Raw genomic sequence first — 17,728 nt, 5'->3', positions numbered from 1 at the left:
TTGGTATGGATGTCAGAGTGTGGTTTGTATGTGTGTAAACAAAAAAATGTGTGTGTGTGTGCTTGTAATATTTGAGAGAGAAAAACTCAATTGCAAATCTAAAATCCAATTATTGTGTACATCAGTGGAGTTTTGCTGGCACCCAATGGGGAAAATCTGTTACTGCGCACAAACAAAATCTTACCGAAAGCTCATTTTTTGAGATATCATCCTCAAATTTGGAAAACAACTTGTTTAGATGTATGGCTTTGAATTTATATCAGTTTTAGAGTTCAACATGTTTCATAATATATATATTTTATATAAAATAACGATAATAATGTTCATAAATAATTTTCATAAACTTAAACCTCTATAAAAAAAATTGGTTTCACTTTTTTCACTTGTTTAACTTCAGCAATAATCTGCCAAGGGTCCTCTTTAAAAAGAGACCAAACTTAAGTCTTTGCTCCCAAGCCTAACATTTTTATGACAGTTTTTTGACATGGACATTTTTGTCCACTTTGTAGCTATGTGTAACTTATTTTTTTTGTTAATGCTAACTGCATGAATTTTGGCACAGGTGTGTATTTTTATTGTAATTTTACTATTTCACCCCCATTTCCTTTGAAAAATCTTTTTTGCACTAGGTTCACAAAACACAAAAATGTCCCCATTGAAACCCATTAAAACTGCTATTTTTAATCTCAGGGCCATTCAACTATAAAATGTTGCAATATTTGTTAAGAGGCTTTCATTCTGTTGGCAAGGCTTCAAAATTTTAATTTTTACTATTTTTTATCAGATGGTGCCATTTTTTTTAGGTTTGGCCTATAAAACAAATATCGCTTTATTCCTGTTTTCTGCTTCGGCATATTATAGAGCCAATTGGATAAATTATGCAACAAAATTTGTGTGGGTGTGTTGGTATGGATGTCAGAGTGTGATTAGTATGTGTGTTATAAAAAAATATGTGTGTGTGTGCATGCGTGTGTTTGTAATATTGAGAGAGAAAAACTCCAACTGCAAATAACAAATGCAATCACTGTGTGCACCAGTGGAGTTTTGCTGGCACCCAATGGGGAAAATCTGTTACTGCACCCAAACAAACTCTTACCGAAAGCTCATTTTTTGAGATATCATCCTCAAATTTGGAACTAAACTTATTTAGATTTATGGCTTTGATTTTTTTGCCGTTTTAGAGTTCAACTTGATTTATAAAATATATTTTTTATATAAAATAATTTTCATAAATAATTTTCATAAACTTATACCTATATAACTTTTTTGGAGATTTACTTATTATGATTTTTTTACTTCAGCAATTTATCTGCCAAGGGTCTTCTTTAAAATGATACCAAACTTAAGTCTGTGCTTCCAAGCTTCACATTTTTATGACAGTTTTTTGACACAGACATTTTTGTCCTCTATGTACCTATGTGTAACTTTTTTTAATTGATGCACAAGGGTTAAGTGCAGTGAGAGATTTCCAGCCCTCTGCCTACATGCTAGATAAAAACAATGACACCACATAGGATGAAAATGATGTCCTACTTGAATCAAACTAAATATTTGAAGACATTTCTCGTACTTGATAATGATTGCTTAGAATTACACATCTCTGTCAAAGCTATACAAATTATTTAGATGTAAAAGGGATGGAATAATTTATCCAATTATCATTCATAACAGTGTTCAGATGTCTCCTTTGTTCATTATTATTTTTGTTCTTTTTGTCTGTCTACATTTTCTTTCTTTCTTTAGACTCTTTCTGCAGATCTGCAGCGGCGTGAGCAGCAGCAGTCGAAGATGTTGGCCCAACTGAAGGAGATCCAGTCTCGTTCAGAGGACAACGGGTCAGATTGTGCCCGTCTGGAGGCCCAGCTGATGGAGAGCGAGAGAAGGAGAGAGGAGCTGCGCTCTAAAGCTCAGGAAGCAGTCCGACAGTGGAAGAACAAGTGCAAGAGACGGGAGCGAGAGCTTCAGGAACTAAAGGAGGAGAGCAGAAACAACACTGATAAAGATAAACGGGTGAGACTTCACAACCCTTTGAAGGGATACAAATAAAAATAGCTTTTTGCCACACTTTCCATTGTATGTGATTGAATTGAATTGAGTTGAATTGAAAAAGCCGCATTTCCACCGCAGGAACTTTCCCCAGGAACTAGGGACTTTGGGGTGGTACTCTGTGTGTTTCCACCGCAGGAACCATTGTCTAAATTTAAGTTCTGTGTAAATGTTTCCCCCTCAGAAAGTCCCTGCTCATGAGATAGTACTTTTTCAAAGTTCGGGAACTTTCAGGGGTGGGACTTGGGCACTGAACATGCTGATTGGTTGAGTTCACGCAGCATTTTATTTTAACCACCATCTGTTGTGGTGTGTGCAGTAACAGTTGTTTGCTATTCGAATCGACAATGGAGTTTAAAAAATAAGACCGATGGATCGACGACGAGGTTCAGGCTTTATTAAGCTTAAATTCAGAGAATGAAATCTAGCGGGAACTGGAAAGTGGCGCACTGTCCTACGTCACTGGTCTATTTGCCTAATCTTCACGGTACTTTAGACCGTGGTGGAAACGCAGAAAGCAACAGGTCTGGGGGAAAAAAAGTTTCTGGGACAAATTGTGACACTGGACCTCAAAACCAGTCACATGGCTCAATTTTATGAAATTTAGATCTATACGTCATCTGAAAGCTGTATATATAAGCTTTCCATTGATGTATGGTTTGTTAGGATAGGATAATATTTGGCCGATATACAACTATTTGAAAATCTGGAATCTGAGGGTGCAAAAAAATCTAAACATTGAGAAAATCACCTTTAAAGTTGTCCATTTATGTTCGCGATTGTGCTGCATTCACTCACAAAAATAAATGTTTTATATATTTAGGGTTGGAAATTTACAAAATATCTTAATGGAACATGATATTTACTTAATATCCTAATGATTTTTGGCATAAAAGAAAAATTGATAATTTTGACCCATACAATGTATTGGTGGCTATTGCCACAACTATACCTGTGCGACTTGTGACTGGTTTTGTGATCCAGGTTCACAATTGTTCCGGGTAATTTCGGTGGAAACGTGGCTAAAGGCAATTGCTTTTCATGTATTACTAATCCGTAAAATAAATAAAAAACTCCTCAGAGCAAAGAGAGAGAAGGTGTTCTTAGCCAGCAGGCAGAAGGTGCCCGCCGACACCTCGCCGATGCCCTCGGACGTCTCGCTCAGCGTGAAGAGGACGTACGCCGCTGTGATGTGGATCTTTCTGAAGCTCGCTCACGGCTTGTTACTTTAGATCTCGAGCTCCGGGAGGTTCAGGAAAGCTTGAGAGGCCAAGAAGAGGAGGCCCAGAAGCAAATCTCCTTACAGGTGCGTATGAGAGAAGAGAACATCCGGCTGAAGGAGCGTGTGGAGCTCCAGGAGCAGATGAGAGAGGAGGAGCAGAGATCTCTGCTGGATCTCCAGGGCTCAGTCAAGAACCTGAGCGCTGCGAGAGCTGACCTCACTGCCAGACTGGGCGAGGTAGAGAGCTCCAAGAAGGATCTAGAAAAACAGCTCACTGCGGCTCAGGAACTGAGCTCCTCTTTTGGACGACAGCTAGAACTTGAGAGGCAAGTGCATCAGAAGGAGCTGAGCCACCTCCGAACAACACAGCAAGAATGCAAAGCAAAACAGGACAGAGACGTACACGACATGCTGAGATTATACCAGCGAGAGAAAGATGAACTAGAGGCTCTAGTCAGAGACCTTAAGGTTTGAATATTAATCATGAAATAGTCACCTTTATTTATATAGGGCTTTTTACGATACAGATTGTTTCAAAGTAACTTTAAGTCAAGTAACCTTCATTTATATAGTGCTTAACAATATAGATTGTTTCAAATAAGTTTTACAGTGATAATAGGAAATTAAAGTAACAGAGATTGTTTTGGCTTTAGAGCAGCTCTAGAATAAAGTAATCGTCTAGCTACATTTAGTTTGTAAAGTTAGTCTTTACAATGATAACAGGAAAATAATGCAACAAAGTTTGTTTCTTGAAGAAAATAGTGTCATAGTCCATCTTAAGTAAGTTCAGTGATTAATTTTTGTTGTAAAAAAGTTATTATTTTAGTTCATTATATATATATATATATATATATATATATATATATATATATATATATATATATATATATAAGGGATAATGTAGAGCGAGGTTGTTATAGCGAATACAACACCGACAGGCTGATCAGGACTTGAATCAGCCTGAAGGGGTTGTATTTGCTATTAAAACCGCCTTGCTCTACATTATCCCGCTTATTACATGGCTACCTACCAAATAAATCCATAATTGACAGGTCCAAGGCATCCACAAAAAATAAATAAAAAAAAGATTTAAAATTTGGTCACAGAAAGAGATTTTTAAATATCTAAAAAGATAATTATTTTTAAATAAAGCACAGAAGCAGCATAAATCTCTCATGCATTCGAAAGCTGGTGGCCGACAGCCGACAGAAAATATTTTTTTTCTTTGTTTATATGAAACATAGAGTTTCTGTGGACTACTTATGTGTTTTAAAAAATTTTTGTATGTCAAGAGTTGTGTAATAATAATTCGTCTTTTTACAAAAAAAAAATTTATGGAAAGAATAACAGCAGCGTGAACAGAAGCTAGCTGTAGGCTTGAATATTTAAACCAGGTGTCTTGACCAAGTCCTTTACACAATAATATTAGCGGGTTTCTCTGCTAATATTATTCAAGGATCTTACAAATCTACATTGATTTCTTGCTCCTATAAATCCATCACAATTTCCTCCAAGCTAGTGAACTACATCTTGTGGGAAGAAAACAATATAATATGATAATATAAAAAAAGATAATATTATTTTGTTGTTTGTGTAGTCCGAGGCAGTGGCAGATAGTGAACTAAGGAGAGTTCTGCAGCTGAAGCTGGACAAAATGAAGGCTGAATGTGATAAACTGACAGAGCAGCTGAGGTCCAGCGAGGAGAGTCACGCTCAGCTCCTCCGCAAAAACCATGGCCTCAGAAAAGAGCTTGATGTAAAGGTATCACGGATTTTCTGATCAAATCAGTGGTTTTCATTGGTAAAAGTATAATAAAGACAAAGAGTCTTTTTCAATACTTTCAATCTGAAAATGTATAAGATCCATGTCATTTCTGGAATTTGAATGTTACATTGTACAGCATAGAAGTCCGATAACCTGCACAACTTTGACAAAAATCATATTTTGTACCTTGATATTGTAATCACAATGATTAATTTTGATTTATAGAATTTACATTTAAATGTTGGCCATCTATATGGTGTATTTTTTTTCATGTAACTTTTTCACTCACAAGCTAATCAGGCTACACCATTTTAAAGTTACTGGCCGTTCAGAATTTCTACTAACCAAAACACAAATATCAGAAATAGACCAGATTATCAATAACTGCTTAGATTTAAATTACTAGTGCAATGCCCGTGGAAAATCTGTTTTTGTGTGTTTTTAGTAATTGTTGGTTTGGTATGTTTGAGTTGCTGAATAGCCTAGGCTACACAGGAGCCTAAACTCTGAGATAACGTTAAGCACACCAGAATAAAATATAATATTCAGAATTAAACAGTGTAGCTGACTTACAGATTCAGTTAACGTCCACAAATGAATAAGCGCTACGCTTGAGCAAACAGTTTGTGAATAGGCTACTACAAATGATGGCCATGAATAAAATATAATATTCAGATATTTTTAAATCACAACCCTCTAATCTCAGAATGTTTATTTTGGGGAGTGGCCACTAAGTGTGCAATGTCAGTGCCATAGAGAGAAAGAGTTGCGACACTCCCATAGACCGTCATAGGAACTTTGGAATGCAGAAGTAACGCGTGTCGTTGAGCAGCCAATAGTTCCAAACACTGATAATTATGGTTGTTAATACTATTGTTCAATAAAAAAAAAAAAGTTAAAAAAAAAAAAGTTCCAAACACTGATAGTTCCAGCATTGAACCCCATTCATTTTCAGTGTTTCCGAAGTACGCTCGCTGGTAAATTAATGAAATTACTGTATTTTTTTACTTTTACACACATTAACCGACCTCTCGTGAATCTAGTCAGTAGTTATATTTTATGTAGCCAGTTTTAGTTAATTTTTATTGGAAGATAATAGGTTAATTGCAGCTATAGCTTACGTGACACTAACGTTAGCTAACTTACGGTAACCTGATGTATATAATATATATTGTTATTAATAATAATATTTATATATATATATATATATATATATATCATATTATATATACATGCACACACATATATTTTATGTAGCCAGTTTTAGTTCATGTTTATTGGAAGATAATAGGTTAATTGCAGCTATAGCTTACGTGACACTAACGTTAGCTAACTTACGGTAACCTGATGTCTGTAATATATAATATTATTAATAATAATAATAATATATATATATATATATATATATATATATATATATATATATATATAGTTAATTCAGTCATTAACTATCTCTCCAGTTTCATTTTATGAAGTTAATATTTACCGAACATTGCTGCAAAGATAGTCGTTGCTTTCTACGTTATAGGAGCAGTCCATTTCCCTCCTAAATCATTCATTTGTACATGCACAGCGTAATTATTTATATTTTATGTTGGTTGGAATTCTGAACGGACCGCCACTGCAGACCTCTTTGCGTGATCACGAAGGTAGGCTAATGGCTGAATCGGAATTTATAAGCAAGATCACGGATCAATGGCCTACTACAGCCCAGTTGTGCTAAAATAAATATCATGAGACGTCCATCATCAGATGAGCCGCTAAAGCCAGTGCTACTACCCATGCGAACATGAACACTAAGCTTTTCCCTCCAAAAAAACCCTAAAGCTTATCTAAGTAATATACTGTACTTCGCAGCAAATGCAAAAGTGACATTAACTAAATGCAATAATGCAGTAACAGCTGAAAAAATACTTGGGTGTGTGTTTTATTTTATATTTACCGTTCAATAATGTAATCACTGCTGTCTGTCCCATAGAAGAACATGACAGCCAGCGTATGTTTTGGAACTATTTGGGGCTTACATGAATCACGTGACAGCCATAGCGGCGACATCAAAGCGTGTCGCAACTCTTTCTCTCTATGGCACTGTGCAGTGTGAGCCAGATTGGCCAGCGGCTAGAGAGGCAAAAGCCAATGTGTGCTTCTTTTACCAATATATTTAACGATATCTTTTGCATTTCTATTCGAAACAACGTCAAACTCGGCACTGCACTTACTCATGCCCATAGCAAGACACCTGTCAAGTTTCGAGAGATATGCGAATAACAGATATGCCCGTAAAAAATCAGTTTTTGTGCGTTTTTTTTTTTTTTTTTTATTGTTGGTTTGGTGTGTGTGTGATTGCTTATTGTTACAATTACACAGCAAAAGTTCAGTGACATTTTTATTTGTGCATGGTAGAAAGCAAATACTGATTCTGACATAATGACATACAATATAGAAAACTGAACTTGGTTGCAAAACAATTTATAATGGTGATATTAGGTGACATGTATTTGGGTATCTGTGTACAGGTAGCAGGAGTTTAGATTAGATTAGATTAGATTTACATTAGTGTCGAGTTTGTTGTCATTGTGCAGATTACAATTATAGAGACAATGAAAGGCAGTTAGCGTCTTTTATGTTTAGCTGGTGAATAGCATAGGCTACTATTACACAGTAGCGATAATGTTAAGTGCACCAGAATAAAATATAATATTCAGAAGTAAACAGTGTAGCTGACTTACAGATTCAGTTAACATCCACAAATGAATAAGCGCCATGATTTAGGGAGCAGCTACACTGTGAACTCCGAGAAAAAGCTACGCTTGAGCAAACAGTTTGTGAATAGGCTACTACAAATGATGGCCGTGAATAAAATATAATATTCAGATATTTTTAAACCACAACCTTCTACCGTCAGAATGTTTATTTTTAAACCACAACCTTGTAAACATCTTCAATTTGTGCTTCTTTTACTGAGAAATGCGAATAACAGACACACAAACAGACGTTTCTGTAATTTATAGATAGATCTATGTATGTGTGTCTGTGTATAGGCTATATTATATTTATATATACTGTATATTATACGTTGGTTTGTACTGTATATTTTTTTTAAACGCGATTAATCTATTTGACAGTATGTGCAAAATCAGTTTTTGTGTGTGTTTTTAGTAATTGTTGGTTTGGTGTGTTTGAGTGATCATTGTTACAATTACACAGCAAAAGTTCAGTGACATTTTTATTTGAGCATGGTTGAAAGCAAATACTGATACTGACATAATGACATACAGACATTCAAATAAATATGGAAAATTGAACTACATACTAACTAATTAAGATTGAACTACAAACTGACAACTGACAACTAACTACTTCTGAATAACTACAATATTCAGAAGTAAAAGTGTAGCTTACTTAATGTTTAGCTGAAAGAATGTTTATTTTTAACTTATACCATGGTCTGGGTGAGTACTCGATTCTGATTGGCTGCAGGGTGCCCATTAAAAAGTGATAGAGGACACCTAGTAAAGTAGTTCTGGTGAAACTGCCTGTTTACCATTCGAAATTAATAAATAAATGCGCCGCCTACAACAGCTGTGAGTAACCATAGCAACATGCAGTCAAAGTATCCGTTAACAATTTGCTCTATCAAAACAAACATCTAACGTTAACGTTAGTTAGATATTACATAGCCCACTAATACAACAATGAGCGACTTCGTTATTTCTTTTAACATTTATGGAGAATATGACAACTTTGACGACTGGGATGCTGCTGAAGAAAGAAAAAATGTAAATAAAACGGAGAAACGACACAAAGAGATAACACCGGGAGAATTGAATCAAACAGAAGACGAAAAAGATGATATCAACAGAAAAAAAAATATGAAATGGGCAGTAAATACACTCAGAGACTTTATTGTTCAAAAAGAAATGGACTCCAGCTTTGAAAATTACACCGCTGCTGCTCTGAATGAGACCCTGCGGGAGTTTTACTCAGCTGTCCAGACAACCAAGGCAGGAGGAGAGTAGCAGCTAACAGTTACAGCGTGAAGGGTTCTACAAGCTGAGCGGACTATAAATATCTCCGGTTGCTAAATAAACCGTCAGGCAAGTTATTATTTGTAAAAACTAGATTTAGCCTAATTAAAATATAAACTAATGTTTTAAAAATATATATTTGGCAAGTGACCATGGTATAAGCGGGTTAATGCCCTCCGAGGTGTCCATTGTCAGGTTTTAATGGACTTCGGCGGAGGCAACCGTCCTCCGCTGCGCGTCGGCCGGTTCACACCTCGCCGTCGTCCATTAAAACCTGACAATGGACACCTCGTCGGGCATTAACCCTTACTTAAACCACAACTTCAATGTGTGCTTCTCTTACCAATATATTTAACGATACATTTTGCTTTTCTTATCCAAAACTCCACACACTCACGCACGCACACACACACACACACACACACACACACACACACACACACACAGACAGACAGACAAATGTTCCTGAAATATATAGATTAATTCTAAGATTAGTATTAAGTATTATAGTAAAGTATTATATCTGATTCTGAATCATTTAAAGATTTTCAGTTTTATGAGTCAATACATTTTTGCAGATACAATTAAAGTAAAATTAAAATAAATAAACAAAATTATGGTAAACACATTGAAGATTTTTGGCTGTCAATTAAGGGATCAGCCGTTTCCTTACAAAAGTCAGCATACGGGATACAGCGTATTGAAGCCTCTCCTCCATTGACATCCTTTACACTCAAAGAAAACAATGTACTAAAATTTCAAAATATGGCGCAACCCTCTTTATGCTTAGTTTTGCTAACGTTGGAGGCTCCTGGTTAGAGGATATATTTTATAAATCATAACCTGCCAAATTGGCCAACGAGTTAATTAGTGTTACTTGCCACCCACATTTTCCTTGATTACAACCAAAATGATAAAGATTATTTTTGTATTAGTGCTTTTGTATTCCTACATGCAATACCAATACTGTATGTAGTTTTTTATTATTATTATTTTTTTAGTCTTTTACACAATGGTAACTATATAATTATTAGCCTACTGCAATGCAAGGTTTGATAACACTGAACACATTATGATCTGACACAATATTGTCTTTTTCTCAAGAGCTGGGTAGTGTTGTGCCTGCACCGATATCTCAGTGTCTCGTATGTTTTCTTAATGTCTCCTGTGTAGGTGAATTTAACAGAGCGGGAGGAGGAGAGGCGGCAGACTGCAAAGCGCTCCATGGCGGAGCTACGTGAGCGGGTCACGGGCCTCCAGACGGAGCAGGAGTCCATCCTCCATGCCGTAGGGGCTCAAATTGACTCAGCCTGCCAGTTCTTGTCAAAAGACTCAGCCGCCAAGCTTGAAGTACCCACACAACCACACACACAAACTACAGTACACTACAGAAAACACTTGCTACACTATAGTAAAAGCTGCATCCAAATTTGTGTATTGTCAGAGTATGTACTGCTTTGTATAAAGATCTCACTTCTTGACTTATTACTTATTGACTTATAATCTTGACATGCTACAAATGGCATGTTGGCATGTGCTTTAAAGCGGTCATGACATGAGAAACCAAATTTGCCTTGATCTTTTGGTATATAAGAGGTCTTTGTACCATTAAAATGCTGCCAATGCTGTAAACTACATATAGGGATTCCTTATTTGCACATTGCTATATAACATTAAAGCTTAACAACGGAGCCCAAACTTTTAGCCTAAATTCAGTTGTTATTTATTTTTAGATCTAATAATCAACACTCAACTGATACAAATTGTACTGCATACAAATGGTATGCAAACATGTAAACTGCACATAAGGCAGTTTTTGCATTAACTACTAAGTCTAATAATAGATTTCACCGTTGTTGAATATAGCCTAACCATTTACACAGTTGCTGTCATTTTCATAACAGATATTTTAAACATACATTAAATAATCATGACATCACTAACAGGTGAAGTAAAATATTATGAATATATAGGCTAATAAATGCATATATTTGGCAAAAGAGTTCATTACTCTGGCGAACTAACAAGCTGTGGACACTGAAGAATGATTTGCCTGAGGTAAATGTAATGCTACATGACATTTGTTTACAAGCTGTTTTATTGACGTCTTTCTGCCTTTGTAACACTGATTGAGTGATTACACGGGATATGATACGTTTCAGTAAACACTGTATCTTTCTACATACCTTCAGATGTTCATTCATGCGCTGAGCTTATTGCGGTTATTGGTGGTTAATGGTTGTGAGGCTACAACACTGTATTAGTCTTGTACACATAATACGACACAAGGAAATTTGTGGGATGCATACGTGTACTGTTACACCCCTAATTACTATTTAATCAAATGTCAAGGAAGAAAAATTAGTTTTGTGACTTCAGGTAAAGTGAGGTCAAAGGGCCACGGCTGGCCCGGGGCAGCAGGGGCAGGGCTCGTTCGGTACACCATGAGACTATCAGTGAGAGGTTTTTCAGTTTAGTTTGACATTCGTTAGACCCCCAATAAATAGATCTCGGATCATGCTAAGTGTTCCCCCAACATGAACAGAAGTCTCCTCTCTGAGTTGCGAAGTCACTCCCTGCTTCTTGCAGGTTGTCTGTACTTGTTTCTCAAAGCTTTAAGTAGACTTTCTTTGCTCTCAGCTCGAGCTGTCAACATCCATGCTATATCCCAGTCTTTAGCATTCTTCTGCATCCTTCACACCTTTTTATCCTCTGCCGGCACTCTACTTTGATTCAAGAAAAAAAAAAGTGACAAAATGGCCTCCTTTCCCATCATGTGTTTGTGTCAGCAGTTTAAAGCGGCATGGCGTTGTTCAAGCGTCGTTGATTGTGACAGGCGAGAGCTGTCGGGGGAACACAATCCACCTCCACACACTTGCTTTTTTCTTTAAAGGTGACAGATCCCCCTCCTGTGATCGCTCGCTCTGGAGGCGTACATCATCGCTCTAAATATGAAATTTGTAAATCCGCTCATTTTTGTTTCGTAAGTGATTCATCTGTGCAGTGGGGTTTTTCCATGGAGCCCAAGATCTGGGAGGTTTACGATCCTCCAGTAGACTGTCACCATCTCAGAATGCATCAGAGAAAGCTCACCCTGAACAATTCAGAATATTTTTCCTTCTCAACCTCCGCAGAGATGTGCAATTTTACATAGTGCCTTATTTTTCAGGAGTTTCTAGTTTTATGACTTACATGCATAATTTGTATAGCAAAACAGTGTTAACGTGCCATGTATGTTTTTTTGTGTCGTAGGCCATTACCCAGAGTCCAGGACTGCACAAGGATTCTCATCGCTGGCTTGCTGAGGTTAAGGTATATTGTTCAGCCCAGCTTTTGATTATCATTTCTCTAGCTGATGTCATGCATCTTAACATAGCTGTTCTTTACTGTCTCAGATAGACTGGCGGAAACGTCTTCCTGCTCTCATGGACCTAATTTCATGTTTTATCAGGTTTTATTTCCAAAATGTGTATTTTAACACATTCAAATGCATGTGTAGATGGTTGTTGCTTTCTGTTTGTAGTGGTGTGTCTGATATATTACATCAATACATTTAAAGACCCCGTGAAATGGCTTGACAGACAGAGTTTTCCTTCCTGTCTTTATGTGTTTTATTATTGGAACAGTATAGGTCAATAAAGGCCCTGCTTTATCATAGCTGTGAACCATTTTTTGCTACTTTATATTGCTAGTCAGTAAATGGAGGGACATTCTCCTTCTAGAGAGTATTTTATTGGATAAAAATGTAGAGTCCATAGACAATTTTTGGTCAATTTTAATACAGAGAAAAACTAAGTTTTTGTAAGTGTTCTAACTGTTGTTTGCAGCTGCTAGAAGTTAATGCTGCAAACATTAAGAGTACACTAATATAGATTACTTCAAAACTAATGCACACTGACTAAAAGTCACAAAACTTGATTTCATGGGGTCTTTAAAGGGATAGTTCATCCAAAAATGAAAATTCTGTCAGTATTTACTCACCCTCATGTTGTTCCAACCCCGTAAGACCTTCGTTCATCTTCGGAACACGAATTAAGATAGTTTTGATGAAATCTGAGAGCTGGATCACTCATCCATACTAGTACATAGGCTTCTTGAGGGATTGTACTTGCCGGGCTCAAAAAGTTATTAAAGACATCGTTAAAATAGTCCTGATAGTAACTGATTAAATCTAACGATCGCTTATATCACGTCAAACCGTGCAAATTATACTTTGTTCTCAAATTGTTAATGTTAACAACATCAGCATTGCGTGACTACATTTAATGCCCTTCCAAATGTTTTCCTTGTTTTCGCATGGGCCCGGTTGCAGTCTCTTTTTTTCTGCATGTCCAAAGTCTTTTGCATTTTACAACGTGTGAATATCCTGTTGTCACTGGTGATTGTCGATTGAACCTTTCTGGATCCGGCATCAAATTAATAAGTTTAATTATAAGTGCTGTGAGAAAAGGCTATAAATCTCCGACTCCAACATCCTCACATGCAATATAGCCTACTAGCCGAGACTCCTTTATGTGTACAGATATGACGTAATGATGCAAAGACTTGCTCAAATTTCCAGCCGAAATCCACCAGTACCACTGGAATTAAAACATTATTACAAGCTTACCGTTTTAAATCGAGCTAAGTCAAACAGATAGTTCCCTTTCGAACGGTCACTTCGTATTGCGTAGCTATACGCAGTGGGGAAACACCTTTTCCTCGATTTACTGAAGCCTTTATGTAAAGCGCATTTGCAGCTGGACAGCTAGAACATGAGCGTCTGGCTCGCTCATAGGCTGCGCTGCGGCAACTGCACATCCAATGGCGCGGGCCCCCGCCAAGGGGGCGTGACCTCAGTCTATAATAGTCCCCGAATTCGCCATTAAAGCAGATTTTACTCCTTCAGCGAAAAAAACTTCACGTCTCTGACCATTTATTGAGCCTTCGCCGTCGAACAAGCCATCAGCCTGAGCGAGCTACAGTTCAGCAGACTACACATCTCAAACGTGTTTCTCCTGACGCCGTCTCTCCTGTGGCTATCCGGCGATATCCTTTTCAATATCTGTTTATTATGTGTTTATATCTGTATCAGCGTTGTTCCATATGCCTCATGTTAAGCAAGGCCTACGAACACGTGAGCTGCATTTCATGCCTGGGACTCTACCACGCAGAGAATGCACTCTCTGTCGGCGTATGTGCGGCCTGCGCGTGCATGCCTATCTCCGTGCTGCGAACTCGGCTAACGTTAGCTCTCTCTCGAGACGGCGGCACCGCGTCATACCGCGCTTCCTTCTCCGGCCCTACTTCAGCCGAGGAAGAAGAAGTGCCGCAGCCAACGGCATCCAGAGAGCACGGACGTTTGTGAATGCACGCCGGCCACGTCCCCGCGTGCTTCACTCTCTCCAGCTCAGTCATCTCCGGTCCCGTTCGAGGGAGATCAGCGCCCCCCATACCCCCCCCAACCCACGTGGCGGGCCTAGTCTCCTTCGGCGGACCCAGCGAGGCAGGACTAACTCCGACGCTGAAATGCTTCGGATCCTAACACAGGCCGTCGCGGACCTCGAGCTCGAGTGGAACTAACCGTGCTAGCTGGCGCCGACCAGCAAGGCCGGCGAAACAGGCCTCTCAGCCCCGCCCTGCGGCTGATGCCGAACGCTTCCCGCCAAAGCCGTCCTAGCACGCAAAGGAAAGAGAGGGCGCGTGTCCCGCGCTTGCCGGACCACCCTCAAAGAAGCCAGCAAAACTTTTCACAGCCCCCTGTTCAGTTCAGGCGGCTGGGGATTTTATTATTGTAAACAGGCCCGCAGCAGTTAGCGCGTCTTTGCAAACAAACGCCGTTTTCATGGCGACCCAAATAAAGCACACGAGCACAACACATGGGTTCATGGTCCCCCTTCACTAGGCGGCCCCTCCCCTGTTGTAACACTGACTTCCCCACACGCAAACGCTTGTGCAGTCAGTCCAACATTCAATGTGTGCACAAATCACAATATATGGGTTCACGGTCCCCCTTCACTAGGCGGCCCCTCCCCTGTTGTAACACTGACTTCCCCACACGCAAATGCTTGTACAGTCAGTCCAACACTCAATGTGTGCAAAAATCACAATATAAGGGCATCAGGTCCCCCTATGTTAGGCGGCTCGTCCCAATCAGTGTGTCAAGCCCTAGCCACACGGGTTATAGCCTGGCAAGCTATCCCCGATGTGTCGAGTTGGGTTATGAACACTATAAAGCGAGGCCACTCGCCCCAATTTGCTCGCGGACCCCCAAAGTTTCAGGCGGTTCTCGAGACTTCGGTGAGAAGCAACGTGGGTCACATGCTTCGCAATGTACAGAATTCATTAGCAAAAGGGGCGATAGAATTAGTCCCCCCTGTGCTAAAACATACGGGTTTTTACGCTATTTTCTAATTCCGAAAAATGACGGCGGCGTCAGACCCACTCTATCTGAGACATTTGAACAAAGCTCTCATGAGACGGCCGTTCAAAATGTTAGCTATCAGTTTCACAAGCACAACACATGGGTTCACGGTCCCCCTTTATCAGGCGGCCCCTCCCCCGTTGTAACACTGACTTCCCCACACGCAAATGCTTGTACAGTCAGTCCAATACTCAAAGTGCGCACAAATCACAATATATGGGTTCACGGTCCCCCTTCACTAGGCGGCCCCTCCCCCGTTGTAACACTGATTTCCCCACACGCAAATGCTTGTACAGTCAGTCCAATACTCAATGTGTGCACAAATCACAATATAAGGGTATCAGGTCCCCCTACGTTAGGCGACCAGCCCCAATCAGTGTGTCAAGCCCTAGCCACACGGGTTCTAGCCTGGCAAGCTATCCCCGATGTGTCGAGTTGGGTCATAAACACTACTAAGCGAGGTTACTCGCTCCAATTCGCTCGCAGACCCCCGAAATTTTCAGGCGGTTCTCGAGACTTCGGTGAGAAGCAGCGTGGGTCACGTGCTTCGCACCGAAGTACAAAATCTATTAGCAAAAGGGGCGATAGAATTAAACCTCCTCGCGCTAAAAAATATGGGTTTTTACAGCCGCTATTTTCTGATTCCGAAAAAAGACGGCGGTCTCAGACCCATTCTAGATTTGAGACATTTGAACAAAGCTCTCATGAGACGGCCGTTCAATTTGTTAACTATAAAACATATCCTCGCGCAAGTGCGCCCGGGGGATTGGTTTGTCACAATGGATCTGAAAGATGCTTACTTTCACATTCAAATAAATCCTCGTCACAGGCCATTCTTGAGATTCGCCTACGAGGGCCGGGCTTATCAATACACCGTTCTGCCGTTCGGTCTATCGTTAGCACCCCGTACATTCACGAAGTGTGTGGATCCAGCGCTTTCTCCTCTGAGATTTCAGGGAGTGCGCGTGTTAAATTATCTCGACGACCATCTAAAATGCCTGGGTTTCACAATCAATGTTTCAAAAAGCAAACTAACCCCCAGCCAGAGCATGATCTTTCTGGGCACAGTTTTAGACTCGAGCTATGACAGCGCGACTCACACAGAGCGCGCGCTCTCGGTGCGAGCGGTTGCAGGCACTTTCAGATTGCGCGAGCGCGCGCCACTGGAGAAATTTCAGAAACTGCTTGGTCTCATGGCAGCAGCATCGCCAGTACTCCGCATGGGATTACTGCGCATGCGCCCGATGCAGCATTGGCTGAAACGCCGTGTGCCAACTCATGCATGGCAGTCAGGCAGCTTGCGCGTTATGGTGAATCACAGTTGTTTAAGAACCCTGATTCCCTGGCGGGCTCAGAACTGGCACCACGAGGGGGTGACAATGGGAACAATTTCCAGGAGGAAAGTGGTTCTTACAGATGCGTCCAACCTGGGTTGGGGAGCGCTGCACGAGGGCATGCCTGCATCCGGCCTCTGGTCATCCTCAAGCCCAGACATGGTTACGTTCCTAAAGTGCTCTCAACACTGTTCAGAGCACAGGTGGTGACATTATCAGCCCTCCCTCCTTCTGCAGAGGATGGAGAGGTTAATCTTCTCTGCCCTGTCTGAGTGGTGAGAATCTATCGGGAGCGTTATGGGTCTTTTAGACAATCAGAACAGCTTTTTGTCTGGTTTGGTGGTAGATCCAAGGGGGATCCAGTCACTAAGCAAAGACTGTCTAGATGGATAGTGGATGCTATTGGTCACCTGGCATTCCCATTAGTGATATTTGTGATGCGGCCGGCTGGTCCTCGCCTTCCACATTTATGAGTTTCTATAATAGGGAAGTGCCTTCCCTGCAGGCGAAGGTGCTTTCGGTATGATTAAGACCCGTCGGTGGCTGGTCTTGTCATATATTACTGTGCACTATCACATTCACATATATATAAAACCCGCTGCTGGCCGGTTGTATTCATGCATTAACCCGCTGTTGCCGATTATATTACATATATAAAACCCGCTTTTGGCCGGTTATATGACACATATAAAACCCGCTTTGGCCGGTTATAATTTCATATATAAACCCACTTGACTGGTTATATGTTCATATACTAATAACCCCGACAGTGTCTAGGTTCATTGGTTTAGTATGTTGGGTTATTTCTAACAGATGTGTACTATTTTAGACCTGACGGTGTCTGGTCTATTTATACATAATTATGCGGTTATGGCTTGTTCTGTATGCTCAGGGGCCTGAGTTGCAGTGGCAGCCAGTTACTCAGTGCAG

At 39.9% G+C, this 17,728-nt stretch overlaps 1 protein-coding gene across 7 annotated transcripts in view; it reads left to right on the top strand.

The window, feature by feature from the left end:
- Nucleotides 1-17,728, top strand: part of cep128 (centrosomal protein 128) — a 165,673-nt gene that overhangs the window by 78,495 nt on the left and 69,450 nt on the right. For 6 of the 7 annotated variants that reach the window (XM_077219951.1, XM_077219955.1, XM_077219953.1 and 3 more), the window contains 5 exons: nucleotides 1,744-2,010; nucleotides 3,128-3,736; nucleotides 4,866-5,030; nucleotides 10,235-10,411; nucleotides 12,314-12,373. In XM_077219951.1, the coding sequence (XP_077076066.1) occupies nucleotides 1,744-2,010; nucleotides 3,128-3,736; nucleotides 4,866-5,030; nucleotides 10,235-10,411; nucleotides 12,314-12,373 (1,278 nt within the window). The remainder of the gene's footprint in view (nucleotides 1-1,743; nucleotides 2,011-3,127; nucleotides 3,737-4,865; nucleotides 5,031-10,234; nucleotides 10,412-12,313; nucleotides 12,374-17,728) is intronic. The other variant, XM_077219954.1, reaches the window with a different exon arrangement.

Source organism: Siphateles boraxobius, unplaced genomic scaffold, assembly GCF_051911475.1.
Source record: "Siphateles boraxobius isolate OS27281-9 unplaced genomic scaffold, OSU_SipBor_1 8, whole genome shotgun sequence".
NCBI classification, from domain to species: Eukaryota; Metazoa; Chordata; class Actinopteri; order Cypriniformes; family Leuciscidae; genus Siphateles; species Siphateles boraxobius.
This window is presented reverse-complemented; position numbering and strand designations above follow the sequence as displayed.